The sequence below is a fragment of the Oryzias latipes genome, chromosome 24 (genome assembly GCF_002234675.1).
Source record: "Oryzias latipes chromosome 24, ASM223467v1".
NCBI classification, from domain to species: domain Eukaryota; kingdom Metazoa; phylum Chordata; class Actinopteri; order Beloniformes; family Adrianichthyidae; genus Oryzias; species Oryzias latipes.
Genome location: NC_019882.2, coordinates 13,902,876 through 13,921,713, shown reverse-complemented (window position 1 = coordinate 13,921,713; position 18,838 = coordinate 13,902,876). Strand labels below are relative to the sequence as shown.

Below are 18,838 nucleotides of genomic sequence, written 5' to 3'. Positions count from 1 at the left end.
GATGGGGACCAAAGGAAGTAAAACTCAAGAAAACAGACAAGACAGGAGACTTTCAAAATAAAAACAGGAAACAGAAACAAGACAGAACAAGGACCAAAAACAAGACAAGTTCAAATCATGACAGTACCCCCCCCTCAAGGAACCGCTCCGAGGTTCCAAAAGTCACATGAGGGGGGGGGCCCGGAGGATAAACCTCGACGGGCACAAGAGTCCAGAGGACGGCCGGGGGGCCGAGCGGTCCGGCGAGGCAGGTCCGGAGGACGGCCGGGGGGCCGAGCGGTCCGGCGAGGCAGGTCCGGCATGAGATCCGTGGAGTCGTCAGGCGTGGAGTCGTCAGGCGTGGAGTCGTCAGGCGTGGAGTCGTCAGGCGTGGAGTCGTCAGGCGTGGAGTCGTCAGGCGTGGAGTCGTCAGGCGTGGAGTCGTCAGGCGTGGAGTCGTCAGGCGTGGAGTCAGGCATGGAGTCAGGCTCTGGCGGGTCGGGCCAGCAGTCAGGCTCTGGCGGGTCGGGCCAGCAGTCAGGCTCTGGCGGGTCGGGCCAGCAGTCAGGCTCTGGCGGGTCGGGCCAGCAGTCAGGCTCTGGCGGGTCGGGCCAGCAGTCAGGCTCTGGCGGGTCGGGCCAGCAGTCAGGCTCTGGCGGGTCGGGCCAGCAGTCAGGCTCTGGCGGGTCGGGCCAGCAGTCAGGCTCTGGCGGGTCAGGCGTGGAGCCGAGCTCTGGCGGGTCAGGCGTGGAGCCGAGCTCTGGCGGGTCAGGCGTGGAGCCGAGCTCTGGCGGGTCAGGCGTGGAGCCGAGCTCTGGCGGGTCAGGCGTGGAGCCGAGCTCTGGCGGGTCAGGCGTGGAGCCGAGCTCTGGCGGGACAGGCGTGGCCTTGGCAGCGGGGGTCGGTCGGGGTTCAGGCGGAACGCCCCGGGGAGCAGGGACGGGTCGGGGCGCAGGCGGCACCCCCCTGGGAGCCGGGACGGGTCGGGGTGCGTCCGGGACCACCACTGAACGTGGTTGTGGTGCATCCGGGACCACCACCGGAACATGACGGGGATGGGGTGCATCCGGCACCACCACTGGAAAGCGATGTGGAGCGTGCCGGACCACCTCTGGAACAGGAAGGGGACGGCGGGGACGACGGTGACGACGACCCCCCCCTCAGGGCAAGACGGCTCCCTGTGGCTCCCACTCCAGGCATACGAGGCAAACTGGGCCTGGTCAAAAACCCAGTAAGACCTCGTACGCTCGGCTTCCTGGCAGTAAGCCTCTAGGAGCATCATGTCCCGCTCTGCTGGGTCCAGAAAAATAGGTTGGTCCATTATTCCTGTTCCGGTGTTCATGTCATGTCATGCCATGTTCCTCGTTCCTTGTTCCTTGTCTCATGCCACGTCACAGTGAGTTTTTGTTTTTTGGTTTTGTCATCCTGCTCGGCAGCGCCCTTTGTTTGTAATTAAACCCCTTGCCCTTGAACCGTGTGCCTCCGCCTCTGCATTCTGGGTCCTACCGGCTCTCGAGCCCCACCACCGTGACAGAATGGACCAACCCAGGAAGAAGGCAGAGACAAGACTTATATACAGACAGGGCAGACAAGACACAGGTGGACACGATCAGGGCTGATGGGGACCAAAGGAAGTACAACTCAAGAAAACAGACAAGACAGGAGACTTTCAAAATAAAACAGGAAACAGAAACAAGACAGAAAAAGGACCAAAAACAAGACAACAAGTTCAAATCATGACAGATTCTTTGGTTTAACATGTTTAGATGCTTTGCCCTAATAAACATTTGTCTTTGTTGTTGGGGATGTGAGTGAGGGAATTTAATAAAGTACATGTCCAGCAAAATTTGTTTTTTAAAGATACTATTCTATATACATAAGAATTTTTTATTTTTGTGTAATTTCTCGACAAATAATACTAATTATTTTGTTATAAGGCTTAATACATTTGTATTTATATTGAACAGACTTAATAAAAACATTTGAACTAATCCTTTAAAAAAGTATCACACATAAGAAAAACTACAAATTTGATGATCCAGCCCTTCTTTGTGTTATTCTTAACACAAAGTTTTCTTAGGCTATAGAAAACAGAAGAAGTTATGATTATTTATAAAAAATAAAACACACTGAAAAGTTTTTTTTTTGAATTTAAGGTTTTTTACAAAATTAGTCTTATAGTGACGCCTGAAAACTAGTGTGTATTGCATATTAATAGATGTTGTCTGTTGCACATTGCAACAGTAAACAACAACCAATGATTCACCATAATCAAACATTTGCAAAGTTAAAGATCCATATATGGTTTCACACTTAAGTCTCTGGAATTAGTTTTGTTGTGGAACTCATCCTCCACCATAAAAAACTTCAAGGACAAATTCAAGATGCGAAAGATGACAAGAATGTCAAAAGCAAATTTACTGCTGGTTGTTCAGAGGCAAAGGACGTCAGTTATGACACAATGTATTTCCTGCACCTTGATGTGCTGAGTTTATACCCAGAATTTCTCTGCAAGAATGCTCCTCGGTGACCTTGCCAACAGCTAACCCTGGCATCATTTCCATGATTCCTCCCGTTCCTCCACAGGGCTCATATTTGGGATGTTGTTGATGTTTGAGCTCAGAGGAATCCTTTCCTGCTGGATGCTCAGAACTGCTTCCTTAAAGACGCCACATCAAAAATGAGAGCATGGAAATGACTCACAGTTTTCCCGAAGGTTCAGACGCTCCGGCTAAAGCACCATGTTGACAGGTTCAAAACAGGATATGAGCAGCATAGGTCTGTTTATTGCAGATGGCAGACTACTTAGGAGCAGTGATAGTTGAAAGATCAGATAGCAGATCAAGCAGGCTCAGTCACGTATTCAGTTTGACCCACAAGTCAGCACACTGACATTTGGACTTTAGCCATTGATATAGTGTTCATTTTCTGTCAACACTGATTATTATCTAATAAAAGACTTTATTCCATATGCATACGAGTATTATGCTGCTACAATTTAAACATTTGGACTCTGTTTTTCTCTTCAATGCCACACTAATAGTGTGATTTATCTATATATAGTTAGATCTGCAAGGAAAATGATCTCCTCTATTGTTCCTGTGAATATCCCCATAGGTGTATACTTTTAATTTGTTATTTAAAGTGAAATCATGTCGGAAAAATCATCTTTTTACTAATGTAAAGGAATTGCCTTGCAGCCTTTAACATTTGGCAATAGACCACAAAAAAAGTAAAATACGCTAATATTTGATCAGAAATCAATTCTGCAATCTTTAAACATGAATTTGCTTAAAGGCAGACTGATGCATTTTCTTCACAAAATAACTTAAAAAAAAGCTATCTTTAAGCTAATAATTTATTGGTTAAATTTGCTAAATTGATTGATCTTTCCTTCCATTAACCTGGATCCATGTGTTATATTTCATTAAAGGCCTTGGAGAAGACATTTTTGGAACATAAAGGTTTAAATATGAAATCAACATTTGGGAATAAGCACAATTTCCTTCCTACATCTCATTAGGACAAACAGTGTATTCAAACACGAAATGCAATCCCAGGATTTGCTTCTCAGAGTCTTGGTGTCTTGTTGCCTATTTTTGTGTTGATTACATTACTACATACATTTACACAGTTAAATAAAAACTAAAGTTAATGCATGTCATTTGTTTTATGCGTATTTGTCTTTTTCTGTACCCTGTCTGTACCCTGTCTTGCTTTTTATCCTAAGGTCTGCTCAAAATGTGTAAAATAAAGTGTTAGTTGGTCAAACTAATCAAAGCATTTTTGTGGACTCTTCCTCTTTGCTGCATCATAACATGCAGACTTCTGACTGGAGGAAAATAATACAAAATGTTGCACTTCATTTAACATATTAAAAAGGCTGCTAAAAAGAAAGTGGACATGTGAATGATTGTGGGTTTTATTTCCAACCCAAATCTTTAACAAAAGAAGGAAATAACATGAAAACCAGAGGAGCTAAGATTGAATCAAACTAGGATTGAGTAAGATTTTCAGCTTTTGCTTGTGAAACAAGAAGGACACTAGAGTTTTAAAAGCTTCACATAGCTGTTTTTAAAGTTGGTAAATATTTTAATAAGATGATGGAGCCTTTGGCAGATTAGATACAGAACTATAAACCTAAGTTTTTGTGTGTATAGACATTGTATTTTGTATTAGTTTTTAAAATCAGATTTCACTCCTTTCAGCACTCTTAAACCTACAATTTAGGGCTTTGGTTATTCAGTATAGTTCAGCATCCCAACCTACGGGAAGTTGTGGGTTCTGATCCAACTTCTGATGATGTCTTTCATTTAAAAAAAAAGATCATCTTGACTGTTTAACACATTTAGCAGCCGTTCATTTGCATAATATGTGACGAGTATTCATAAAAACATTCCCTTTAAAGTTTTCTAGTCACAAGTTTTGTCTACTTTTGTGCATATGAAGTATTCTTTACAAACTTTGCACATGTTCACTGGTCCGAGTCAAGTGCATCTTAATTTTAAGTCAAGTTTTTTGCACCTTCTCTTTATGTACTTTATGCATATTCTTTACATATTTTACACACGTTCTCCGCATTGAACATTTGTTAAATTTAATTTGATAAAACTCTTATACATTCTCATGGTGTGACTCTGTATTATCGACTGCCCCCCCCTCACCTCCCCCAGTCCTCCATCTCTAACATCCCACCTCTCTTTTCCTTTTCCGTCCAGTCTAACAAAGAATGCATATGAATATAACTATCATAAATAAAGCTTAGCCTCAAATACAAAAGGGGTTTATAGAAAATATCCACTCTGTTTGTCTGAAGATCCATAACCCCCTATTGTAACAGTAAAATATGTCTAACACTAGAGGCCCCAAGCTCTGATCTGCTTGCTCAGCTGTTGGACAGGACAAGTTTAAGTTTTTTTATACAAACTTTGCATATATTCTTTTCTGACTTTTGTACATTGTCTCCACATAGAATAAATGCCACTATGCTTAATTAAAAGTCAATTTTATTTGTGTATTTTACGCGCATATTCTTGACGCTTCATATTTTTTAATGTAAAATGTACGCAAATAAGCCGTAATTGTCTTGGCTGACGGGCTGAGTGAAACCTATTTTGTGAGTACAAAGTGGTTGAAAACAAATATTGTGAGGTCATTTGCTGCCACTCTTCCTTTCAATCTATAAATAAGTTAAACAACTTGAATTAATTTTTTTTCAAAGTACACTTCAATTGTTAATAGAGAGCTATTGAATACATGCAAATCAATGCAAACCTTAAATGTAAGTGCACACTTTTCATGAACTGTTCCAGCTGAAGATTAAAAGGGGAACAGTGCTAAAACCTGTCTAGTCATGGGATTGCGACGGTTTCATTGTCCAGATTGACCTGTGTAAGAATACACTTTCAACTATGTTTTTCTTACTCCCAAAGATTTTAAAACAAATACCTTTAGATATATTTTTAACACTAATACTGTTATGTAATAAATAGTTTGATATCAAATTGAGTAACTTATGAGTCATCCATCTCACAACACCCACAAAAGAGAAAAGCAAGTTGTTGTGATGGGATTGTTCAAAGTTGAAGACTGAATCATTTTTTCTTGAACAAAAGAATAAGCTGGGAGCGTTCATACTTGTCTGTGACTGACAGAAACTCTGCGAACACACCAGACATGTGCGTTAAGTCTACACTGTTCACACTGGACAAACAGGGAAGGGCTTCTTCTACTCTTTCTTTATCTACTATTTAGTGGATGTCCACCAAAATATCGAAGCGCTGCAAATCTCTGGAATCTTGCTCCATTATCTTACAAATGTGCGTTGCTACGACTGCAAGAATTTTAAGCACGTAAGCCGGAAAAACACATTTACCTGGTTTACATAGATTTTCCATTGAACGTGGTCGCTTAATTACGCATCAATGGTGGTGTGAATGTAGCTAAAAGGTTTGAACAGAGAAAACTGAGAAAACTGTAGTTTAAAGCCTGTTTTATTGAGTTTACAGCTTTGATATTCTGAATTAAGGAGAATTTACAAACTTTGTTGGATTTGATTCTCTTTTAAAAAAAAGAAAAAAAAAATTCTTTTTTTTTCTTTAACTTGTCCTATCCAACAGCTGGGCAAACAAATGAGAACTGAGGGCCTCTTGTGTTGGACATATTTTACTTTAACAACAGTGGTTATGAATTTTCTGACAAACCAGAGGTATGTCTGAATAAACCCATTTTGTAATCGAGGTCAAACTTTATTCAATTTAATCATATTTGAAAATCGTTTGTGTTGGACCGGACAGAAAAGGAAAGGAGGGAAGAAGAGAGAGGGATGTTAGAGAACATCGGTTAATTATAGAAGAAGGGGGCGGGGGGGTGGGGGTGGGGGTGGGGCATGAAGCAGCATAAAGCAACAAGTTGCTGGATGGTGAGGTTCAGATGTAATACAAGTCTATAAGGGTGGGGCCAGTCCACACACACACTCAAATGCCACAAACGTACCTCTTGGCTCTAAAAATGTTCACATGTCAACATGTACACAGTACAAATATTGTTCACACACGCATACTTATGCATTCAAACCAACTGGTGTAAAATATTTCATTCAATCACACCCATATCACAGTGAAGGTGAGCTAACACCTGTGCTCAAGTGAGTGTTTGTGTTCTTCCAAAATAAATGATGTAATGTAAAAAGAAGGAGGGAGAGCGCCCAGCCATCCCCACACCAAGACCCCCGCCGCAGCAGCAGCGGCAGCCAGAACTCCCAGAACCCCCCCCCCCCCCCCCCCCCCCCCCCGGGTGAATGTGTCCTCCACGCAGGCCAGGGCCAGCAGGACCGCCACGGGGGTCCCTAAAGCCAGAGAGCAGGGAGGCATGGGGGGACAGAGAGTGCAAGCTCCAGCCCAACCAGGAGAGCAGGCCTGCGCCGGCCCAACGTGGGGCCCCGCCACAGAGGAGCACCCACAGCCCCAGACGAGCACCTCACCACCACCCAGGAGTTCTGGGCATCCCTCCACCCCAATCCCAGGTAAGAGCCAGGACCCCCCAAGGGAGACCCGCCCCACGCTCCTGGCAGCCACTCACCCGGCCCACGGTTGGTCCAGGAAGGAGCAAGGCAGGGGCCAGCCATCTCCGCCCAGGAGGAGGACACCCAGGAGAAGAGGGCGTCCAAAAGCAGTGTTGTAAACATGGCCCGAACAGGCTCGCCCACAGTTGGAAATTTTGCGAGGCCCAGCGCTCAGGGGCAAGGATTAGAACCCATACCACAGGGACACGGACACCCCCGGCTCAGGTGTGATGTGATCCCCGGCTCTTGGACTTGCCAGAGAACTCAGGGATCCCTCTCCCTGCGGGAAGAGAGGGCTGCAGGGCCCAGGAGGCCAGCACCCAAGGGACATATACTGTTTATAATTGTTTTTACTGTCAACCTGAAGCATTTTCATGCAAATCAGAATATTGTAAACAATTACAAGTTTTGATGGTTTCTTTCTAAAATTGAAGATATGCATTATAAACGTCTTTTCTGCAACTATTTCAGTTCAGAGGATTATCTTCTTTTCAATCAATGGATTTAAACATCCAAGTCCTTCCCTTAAACAGTGCCCAGTTATCCTTGCCCCAACCTCCTAGGTGTACGCTTTATTTACTTGGTGACTTAAACCAGCAGGCGTCCCATTAATTAGTCATGATATTTTAAATGCTTTTGGGAGGAGGGAGCTCTAAGCCTCAGCATCAGAGCCAACGTGCAAGCTTGAGGAATGTCGAGCTTTAGAGCATCCTGCTGTGATCCAAACTACATTGACATGCCAGAGACTTGGCTGCTGACAGGTCTCTAAAGTAAGTAGACAACGTTTAATTCAAACTTGTAGAAATTGTTTTGTTTGGACTATATTTTAGAAAGAAAAATGACTGTTATTTTTCCATTTAACATATTTTTGTAAAAATGCAGTCAGTCTTTGTACAACTTTTATCAGTTATTGAAATTATTCTTAATGAGATGTTATTAAGGGCGAGGCATCACCAAATTTAGGAATTCCTACAAATTAAAGGTAAGTAGTTTGTTTTAATCCTGAACGTCCTTTATCTTACGCCAAGGAAAAGGTGCCCCTTGTGCTAAAACAGCATCTTCATTGGCTCCTCCTTATCATGCTTACCATCATGACTAAGGGGTTTGTCTACCTGTTAGCTAAACCTATAGAGTCTGCTCCACCTAGCTCTGACCTGTCAAGCTGCTTAGACAGATGGCAGGTGAAGGTTCACTCAACTAGGGCTTCATGTTCATTAACATGTGACATAATTTTTGGAAACTTTGTGCAACGTGCATAAGGGTCCTTTGTGTTGCATTTGCATGGATTTCCCCGTGCATACATAGATGTATTTTACTCTAGAGTTCTCCAAAAGTAAAAAAAAAACAAGGCTTCTTTAATATTTAAGGGCTCGGTTGTCGTTTAAAAATACAAACACCAAAAATTATTGGAAAGGAAATTGGAAATGTCCAGAAATGTCTTCACCATGTTCTCCAAAATAGACTGGTCACACATTTTTTTACACGTTTTTTAATAATCCCCATTATAATTTATAGCAAGGTCATAAGCAGCTGTTGCCATTAGATCATAAGGTCAGAAACCTGAAAAAAATCCAAAATCTCCTGACTTCATGCAGAAATGAAAGTCAAAAGATATCCACAATGCTTAGTCACTTCATCTCTTTAAGTTCCCTTCTTTAGTAAATTATATATATAAACCCTTAAGGTCAGCCACACATCTGGTGTCAGTGGTCTAGTTTGATTTCCAGGTGACGTGTGCATTAAAGGATGCTGCAGCACTGAACATCCATTGGTGTAATTTGTGGGTGTGTTTGTGTGTTTTCGGCAACCCTGATTACTGAAAAAGGGTGCTAAAGAAAAAAAAACCTATGCTCAGTCATGAACTTTTGGTGAGCGTGCAGAAGCTTCCAAAAGACAGTTTAACTCTCTTTATGCAATGCAAAGGTCCAAGTCATGTGTCCAAAGCCTCAGCAGATTGCAGCCCCATCTCAGAGTGATTAGCAAGGCTTTTCAGTCTATCCTTAGCCTCTTGTGCATCTGATTAGCAGGTATAGGCCACTTCTGCAGGAAAGCTGTGGCACCAGCTTCCAGTTTCACTGCTTGCATTAGCTGTAGTTTCATTTTTGATATTCGGATCTCATTCGTAACATTTGCGAATATTTTGCTTTATTTTTTGGATCACACTCTTCATTAATGTAAGTATTCTTTTAATTCCATACATGTTGTGGATTGACAACTTATAAATCTTCCATTTTTATAAAAGGCATCCAATTTCTGAAATTAAACACAAAAAGGTGTTTTTGGAGATAACAAAAAATGTCAATCTTCTCTCAGGCCCTCATGCAAGTTCTTTTTTCTTATTTGAACTGTCACTAGTAACAATTCTTAGTGTTTTCTAGTTGAAGTGGCAAGGTTTGCATTTTTTATTGCAATTTTAAAAAATTGACTTTAAGAAATGGTTCAAATGTTTCATGCTTTTTATCTGTTTCTCAAATTAGCAGTTGTTTGTGTAAAAAAGGTGCCTAATGCTGTGTCACCGTAGCAACAAGTCATAAGTCAAATAATGATTTTAAGATTTATCTTCGAAAATGTAACATCTGTTCAAAGACAGATTGTTAATGTGACACGTGTGTGTGCTCAAATTTATGAATCCATGTAAATTTATCAACAAATACACTCAGTTATGAGTAACATTTCTTGGTCTTTATATAATGTCTGCAACATTTCTAATAATAAAAGAAAGATGAAAGCCCAAACCTTTTATTTGTCAGTCAAGCTTACTCTATTTATCGTTTCCAGAATTTGCAGCTTTTGGTGTGCATCCCTTCTTATCAGGAAACAATGAACAGTCATTTGTCATTGTTTTGTCACGTTAAGTATTCGTTTTTCTTATTGGAGATATTTTGGCCTTCTGTAGGTAATCCTCTTCCTGTAATTGCAAGAGAAGGAGCCGACATAGTGTTTTTGTCAATGACAAAGACGATAACCGAGGTAATGTCCACTTTTGCTGCTTGGGAACTTAAGCTTGTTATTTAAAGCAACGTGCCAGATTTATTTGTGGCTTTATCCTCATTATCCCTGCCTTCATTTACTCTTTGATCTTGACAGCAGTCAGTACATGCTGTAAATAACCACCATGTTGTGTGTTTACCACTTTGAGATGTCACATCTGCTCAGTAGATTCATTATTACAAACCAGTTTAATTATTGATGATGTGAGCGCATCCAACTCCCTTCTTTTGTGGTTAGAATAACTAGTTATCGTGGTGGTCATGTTCAGAAATGATGGATTAGCAGGAAACAATAATAGTTATTTTTTCCCCCCCATCTTTTTCTTCCAGTTTTGGATGAACAAGAGTCATAGAGATGTTTCCTTCAGGGCCCTTTTCCAGGCAGCGCCAGAAAAACATGACAGTCTTCTGTTATTGTATGCTGCATTTCAGCTGTTATTTTCTTTTGCGGAGCTGAGATCCTAAGCAAATCCACCCAAACCATCCAAAATGTCCTCTCATAAACACAACTTTCAGTGCTTCAATGCCATAGGTGGAAAGGGCTCCCACAAATCTTCTCCCCCATTCAAGCATCATACCACCCATTTACCCAGAATCCCCCAGCATGGCTCGGTGGTCCATCACGACCACACAGATGAATGCTGCTTTTGCAGTGAGTACAGACATGCCGAAGCCCTGGAAGAGGAGGAGACACATCTATCAGATTTCCATCAGACTCACCCATCGTACCACAAATATCACCCACATCAGTACGTCCTTAGAGCACCGGGGAGACCCGAAGAGGCCCCTGTAGATCAGGAATGCCACATCTTCCATCACAGGCACAACAAGAGAGTGGTGCTGGTGAAAAGCAGCGATCCGTCAGTCAAGAAGACAATCATTTTGCACCGCAGAAGTCTGCGCAGCTTTGGCCTTTTCTTGGAAGAAATTTCTGAGCTCATGCACTTCAACATCAAGAAGCTGTACACTCCAGAAGGCCAAAAGGTGGGTCCAGGATTTAAAGTTAAATGTTGTAATTCTATGTTTTTGCAGTTTGTGTGACTTAAAATAGCTGGAGCCTATCATTTGGCCTTAATTAGAGTAGAATCTGATGTAAAAGAGTTGTCATGCATTGATGACATACCAAGGACAGTGGCCTGGAGAGAAAGGGAGGCCTCTAGTGACCACACCATGGCTGGAAAAACAAACTGAATTCTGGGACGCTTTGCTTTAGAATAAAGAAAATGGACATCAGGATAAATATAAATGCATTTTCAAAAGTCAATCAATTTGGTTTTTTTCTAGATTTTTTACTTAGAGACAGAAGCACTTAGACATATGCTTTACAAAAAGTTTCTGATTATTTTTTTAGCCAAAGTTTGGACAAGTACAGAATAACAGTCAGAAGTTAAAAGATGGTGCTGCATTGATCTGATAAGATAATATATAATTTTTCACAAAGAAAAAAAAAACATATTTCTGGTGTTAAATTAAATTATGAGGATTTTTTTTTCAAGAACACAATATATGATATTTGAAAGTGTTTAAGATCTTTGTGTTTATGATAATTTATATATTTAAAATTCAACTTTTTTTTTAAACAAAGCAATATTTTGTTAAACCAGATTTGCACTTTTGTGTTATTGTTGTTGTTGTTGCCTTATGTAGAAATTGAAATTGCATCAGTAATTGTACTAGAAGAAGTAAATGTTTTCAGGACAGAAAAATAAATGATATTTGATTTATTGGAAAAGGGCCGAGGCGAGTTTGGAATAAAATCAGACCTAGTAAAGGAAAAAAAGAGGAAAGACTTTTTCATTTTAGTATTGCAATGAGCCAAATTATTTAATATACCAAACAATTAAAGAAAATGTTTTTTTTTACTCAGCCTGCTCTCAGTGATTTAGTCTGTGCAGGAGGAAGGTTTTCCTTCCACCATTGTGCATTAGGGAATAAAACAGGGATATTCCTTTACCCTCACATTCAGATTCTGCCTCTCTGAGCCACATTAATCTTGGTCAAATCAGGGCTATTTTTGAGAGAGCAGAAACAGGTCAATGTTGAAATTTCCTCTGCGTTTGATACCAGTGGTGTCACAGAAAAGGTGTCTTCCAGAGTGGCAATTAATTATCCTGAACTACAGGCTCGGCGTGACCACATTTGAAACCATTCATCTGCTTTTTACAGCAGTGGAGTCGATATCCAAAAGTGCACTGTCATCCAAATGAACTGCACATGGGCACAATAAAATCATCAAACTCAATATTCTCAAGTTCCTGTTTTTAGTGTTTTTACAGCTGTCAACAAAAAAAAGAGTAGTGAGTATTAAAAAATCTAAACTAAATGTTATTAAATACCACCTTGTATTTACAATAAGTCCATTCTAATAACACTATCAAGCCTACATAAATGGATATATCTTTTAATTTGTGACAATTTTTTGAATGATAAAAAATGTCAGCCGAATTCTATTTTTTTGGTTTGATTTTCTATCAATATTTTAGTTTTGTTGATAGACAAAATAAGTTGCTACAACTTTGACAGTTGAAACTTTATTTCTGGAGCGCATAAGACAGCTTTGTTACAATGTTACCCAAGTATTGACTCTGATGGGCCATGAATGGACAATTTAGGAGAAAGGCGCTCACCAACTGATAAGCAGCTGTTCCTTTCAGGCTAATCATCTGTGACTCAAGATACTCTGTGTTTGCTTTTATGCAAAACTTTAGATACTAACTGCATCAAATAAACTGGAACAATAATGTTAAATGAATGTGTTTTTTTAACGCAATGTTTCCGGTTTATACTGCAGCAAACCCCTTTACTTAAACAGCTGGTAATATTGCTGAGCAATGCTATTATCTGCAGATGTTGTCCATCCCTGCATGAGTTCACCGTCATGCTCAGTGATGATCCAGGATTAGAATACATTCATCTCTTCCTGACTCATTGCAAGTCCCCCTATTGTGACCCATATTTCAGCTCAAAGGAGAAACTAAACCCTCTAAATAACAGCATATTTATTTGTAGCTTTTTGTTGTTACCATTTTACTTTTATAGCAAATGTTAGAGAACACTAGAACTCTAATTTGAAGTGGTAAAATGATGTAAAATAATTTGCTCTAGCATGTTGCTAAATGGGGATCAAAAAGAAAGTATTCTATTAGAAGATTTTAGCAATTCTATTTTTTTTTTTTCACTTATCTTTGCTTAACCTACTAAAGATCTTGTTGAAATTAATGTTGTCATGACTGCCTCCTGGAGAACCCATGGGCTCAAATTTTCCCACTGATTTTTTTTTAATTTTTTAAAATTTTTTCTTTACATTTAATTGTATTTTTTTCTAATATTATGTTTATGGCTATGTGTAATTGCTGCTGCCCAAAACGAACAAACAAATAAAAAAAAAAAATCAAATCAACATAAGTGAAAAAACCCACAAGAAAATTGTTCTTCGGTTCTCCAGGGTTGAACAATACAGAAGGATAGTGTTTACTGCAAATAAAAGCTGTCACAGTCACAGAAATGTGTGATTTTTCAAAGTCATGCATCATCATGATTCCATTATGCAATGCTCACAGTGGGATGTGATCTTCTTGATGGCGGGGGGAAGGAAAAAAATGCCTTTTCCTTTTTGAACAATCTGTAACTAAAGGTTTTTGGTGTTGTGTTTCAGATCGACAGTATTCAGAGTCTTCTGCAGTGCCCGGGTCTACTTGTCTGCGTGGGCAGGGAGCCTACTCATCCTTCACTGACGGACAAACTTCCAAAGCTGGGCATGAAGTCCCATTACACTGACTCCACTGATGGACACAAAAGTAGGCATGATCTAAATTTTAGGTTTCAACCTCAAGTGTTGCCTTTAAAATAAATAATACTTATTTGTTTTTGTTTTTAATCTACCAAGGAATTGCTGCTGAGAAAAATGTCATCTCTCTAGAAGCAGAATCTGTCAAGAAAGGAACCAAGCAGTCACCTGAGAAGCCCGTCCCAGATAGTGCAGATTCCCCGGACCTTGTTGGTTCCTGCCCCCCCACCGACAACAACATGAAGGATGATGACATAAAGAAACGCGTCCGCATCAATAAAGATGGTAGTTTGTCCATGGAGATGAAAGTACGCTTTAGATTACAAAACGACGAAACATTACACTGGTCCACAAAAGTAAAGAAGACCTCAGGTGGGACCTGTGAGTTCAAGCAAGGACACAGTAACGCCTACTTTGCCCAGGTTAGTGATAGAAGCTTTTCAGAATCTGAAACCATCTCTGCCGAAGAAGCTTGGGTCAGTCGGTCCTATCAGAGACATGCAGAGGAACCTCACTGTCCTCAATGCTTCAGTCACTTCCGGGATTATGACATTTGGGAAAACGTACCTGACACACACGGTGCAAATCGCTGTGTTCACTCTTCAAGCTCAAGTGCATCCTCATACGCTGTGGTCTCTAGGAAGACGATAGTTGAAATGCAGTCCATGTCAAGATCAAGTGAAGAGCTAACAGAGCAGGTTATTGAGAAAGAAACTTGTATAAAGAGCATAACTCAGGCAGCTGAAACTGTGGAGTACTGCACTGTCAGTGATGAAGGGGAAGGAGCCTCTCAGAGAACTTCAAGAGCTTCTCAGAAGAGCAACTCGGAAGTAAATTTCAAAAAACAAGCATCTAGATCTTCAGGAGGCTCTATTACGTCAAATAATCCCGACCTCTACCAGATCTGTCAGTGTGAAGTACCTGCAGGTCATCCCAATGAAAGAAATGAACAAAATATAAATCAAGCGGAGGAAGAACGTGGGATACTAATAAGTGCCATGTCTGTTAAATCACCTGCCTCTAACACATCAGAAAACACAGAGAATGCAGCGTGCAGGGAAAATCAGGGGAGAAGGTCTAAAAGTGCCATGTTATGTTATTCAGATGCCTCTACCAATTCCACATGTGGTGTTTTGGATGTTGCCACCAAAGGCCAACGAACAGCTGATGTAAAAGCTTCACAAGAGCGATCACCCAGCACCCAGTCTGTAAAATCTGTCAAGGGAGAACGTTCCATAAAGTTGGAGCAATCACAGGAATATCTCAAGCCTGAAGAAAATGGAAAAGAGAGAAGACCATTGAGTTCTGTGTCATCCAAAGTGTCGACCAAGTCTAAAGGATCAAGAATATCGTCTGTCCCGAGTGAAAGGCCAGCTGATGAGGATTTGGAGCAGCGGACACCCAGTACCATGTCTGCTATATCAAGCGTTTCTGCAGAATTGAAACACATAGCATATGAGACATCTGAAGAAGAAAGCAGTCAGAGCTCAGCAGAAGAAAAAGAGAGTGATCCGAATGTACAAAGCAGGATATCAGAGGAAGGCTATTTTTCTCCAAAGTTGGAAAACAAAAGAACACAAGGTGCACAGTCTGTTGGGTCAAACTCATCTGCACCACTTCAAAAATCTACAGATTTCGAAGCAACAACTGTGAGAACCACCAGTGTGATGTCGGTTAAGTCTAATGCTTCTGCCAAAAGTGCAGATGCGGAGTCTCATGATGCAAATTCTGAAAACACAAACCAAGAAAGACCACAAAGCACACATTCAACCCAATCAGTGAAGTCTATTGTGTCAAATAAATCTACAAAATCAGAAAGACCTCAAACAGCTGAAATCCTTGAGCACAAAGATGATGACAGTGTTGAAAATGGAGATGTTGAAGAACCAAGGGAAGTTACGAAAATGTCAAACAATTCAGAGGAAAGAACAGCAGGTTCTCTGTTTCAATCAAAGGTAACTCCAGTTCAAAAAAGTGATACCCATGGGGATAACTCTCATGAAACTCTATTTGATGGAGAGATCCAAAGATCATTGAGCTCATTGTCTGCAACATCGAAGAGATCAAACTGCTCTGGATGTCCTCCTAATGAAAATACTGAGATTTCTCTGGATGAAAATAGAGTACATACTGAAGACAGCAGCTCAAGCAGTATTTCAGTCAACTCAGTCCAATCCCATACACAAAGAGCATCAAGTGCTCTGTCAAGTAAATCAGCAAAGTCATGTACTTCCATGAAGTCTAACAAGTCAAATACAGAAAATTTTGGTGACAAAACATCTAAAGAAGAAGCACCAGAGAGACCACAGAGTGGAGTGTCAGTCATCTCCACAGAATCAAGAGAAGGAGATCTTGTAGCAGAAAAACACATGTCTGAATGTAAAAAACACGTGGAGAGAATTCCAAGTAATCTGTCTGTCAGATCAGAAAAATCCCACACTTCCTTGACATCCCAGAAAACAAATGTTTCTGACATTTGCTTGGGAAATGAGGATAGTATTGTTGACGGAGAGGATGAACAGAGACCGTTGTCAAGTCATTCAGTTGTCTCTGATGTTTCTGTAAGATCAAACAAGTCAAAATGTCAAAATGATGATTCCAGAGAAACTCCTGATGTTAAAAATACCAGAGAATCAAATGAAGTAAGACCATCAAGCAGTAAATCTTCCAGATCCAAACAGTCTTCTGCCTCAAAAAAATCTGAGAAAAGACCACAAAGTGCTTTGTCAGCTAAATCAGCAAAGTCAGTCAAATCTGAAGTCCTCAGTGTTGAAAATGGCATAAAAGCTGGAACACAAGAGGATCCAGATGAGAGTCAAGAAAGAGCCAAGAGCGTCCTGTCTGCCAAATCAGGAAAATCGGTTAAATCTGCAAAAAGTCACAAACTTGAAGAAAGTGATGTGAAGGAAAACGTGTCTGACAGTGATCATGAAAATAGACCTCCCAGCATTTTGTCTGTCAGATCAGCAAAATCCACAATGTCAAAAGTTTCCACAACATCTAAGAAATCCAACATTTCTGAAACCTGTCTGGAAGGAGGTGTAGACAATCTTGATGAGAGAAATATCAAAGGAGGGAGTGGCAGCGAACATGTTAGGTCTGCATCTGTGCAGTCAGTTAAATCAAGTGTTTCTAAAAAATCAAAAACACCAGAAAGTCGAGTAGGTGTTCCTCCTGATGAAGAGTCTGTTACCAGTAAGCAGAGTTCTAAAGAAGACGTTAATGAAAGACCTCCAAGTGATATGTCAGCCAAATCAGAGGAGTCAAGTTTCTCAGAAATGTCCATAAATTCTGCAGAGACAGCAAATAGTGCCAGGTCATCCAAATCAGCAAGATCACGTGGTTCAACTAAATCAGTCAAATCAAAAGCTTCTGAAAACTGTTCAGGCAAAATCCCTGATGAAAAACGTGGTGAAAATCTAGAGGGAACAAATGGTCAAGATTGTCCAACAGAGAAGGAAGCATCTGATGATGACCTGCCTGTAGAGAGAGCTCTCAGTGAGTTATCAGGAAAGTCAGCGACACTAAACGCTGCTACAGATGTTTATGAAGTTTGCTCAGAAGATGGAGTGGACCATCCTGACAAAAGAATTGTTCGGGGAGGGAGTGAAGGAAGACTGCCGTCAGCTCAGTCATTTGACTCAAACATATCTGCAAATGAATCAAATTGTACCACTGACGTGCCCGTTGGTTCTGACATTGTCTCCAGTGAAGAAACCTTCAAAGAGCTGGAAGTAGAAAGAGCAGGAAGTGCAGTTTCAACCAAATCTGTCCATTCAAACATCTCAGAAATGTCTGGAAGTCATGGAAAGAAAACCTCAAGTGCTTTATCAGCTAAATCAACAAAGTCGTCTACTTCCGAAAAGTCTGTACACTCAAAAGACTCAGAGCCTCAGTCTGCAAGAGCTTCTACAGTAGATAGCAAAGATCAGGAGAGGACAGGGAGTGCAATTTCAGTTCAATCTAATAATTCAGAGAATTCTGTTCAGTCAAACAGACCACAATGTTCGGATGTGGAGAGCCCAACTGATTGTGAAGAACAAGCAGACAGAGCACAAACCAATCTATCAATCAAATCTGGAAAGTCTGCTAAATCAAAAATTTCTACTGCGTCTAAAAGATCGAATGTTTCTGAAGAAGTGAACACTGATGGAGACAACATAGTGAGTGAGGAAAGAGCATCTTCTTGCACATCGAACAAATCAGTCCAGTCCCACGTGACTGAGAGATCCAGAAAGTCTTGTGCTGCTGGAACTCATGAGGACAGTGCAGAGAGAACACAGAGTGCACTGTCGGTCAAATCAACCAGGTCTACAAAATCTAATGAGTCTAAAGGAATGGATGATTCAGCCAAAAGACACACACCTGATGAGAAGGAGAAGGAAAGTAGAACCTTAAGTAACATGTCAGAGCGATCTAAATCAATTGAGTCCAATGTTTCTGCAGTGTCCAAGAACTCTGAAGTCTCCATTTCCTGTGAACTTAACACTGAAGATGCAACTGAAAAACAGCATGAGGAAGAAGATCTTGGAAATAGGTCAGTGAAGTCAAATACATCTGCAAGATCAAGTCGATCAAAATGTGAATCTGATTTCCCAAATAAGGAAAACAGTCGGCCAAGGTCCCAAGGTTCAGCAATATCTGTGAAATCTAATATGTCTGGAAGCTCTGTTCACAACACTCCAGACGAGAGATATGAGGAAGAAAGTCAAGACAGAGCAAAGAGTACATCCTCTAAAAAATCAAGAACTTCTAAAAAATCCAAGAAGTCAAAGGTCTCAGCATCTCCAGCTGAAGGAAGTGCTTCTGATTCTGATGACATGACAAGATCTGCAAGCTCTTTATCAGCCAGCTCAGCAAAGTCAAATTTTTCTGAAGCTAAGAAATCAAAAGCCTCCAATCAACAGTCCGGACATGAAACTGAAGCTACTGATGCAGACAATGAAGATAGAATGAGCTCACTGTCAACCCTAACCAACAGGTCAAACATTTCTGCAAGATCAAAGCTTTCCAAATGTT

At 40.8% G+C, this 18,838-nt stretch overlaps 1 protein-coding gene across 1 annotated transcript; it reads left to right on the top strand.

The window, feature by feature from the left end:
* The first annotated feature begins 8,601 nt into the window (after positions 1-8,601).
* Positions 8,602-18,732, top strand: LOC101163945 (RP1 like 1). Its single transcript, XM_020714664.2, is given in 6 exon segments — positions 8,602-9,216; positions 9,939-10,012; positions 10,363-11,016; positions 13,688-13,829; positions 13,919-18,530; positions 18,532-18,732. Coding segments are annotated over 4 exon segments (5,361 nt in total). The 5' UTR covers positions 8,602-9,216; positions 9,939-10,012; positions 10,363-10,521; the 3' UTR covers positions 18,644-18,732.
* Positions 18,733-18,838: the final 106 nt, after the last annotated feature.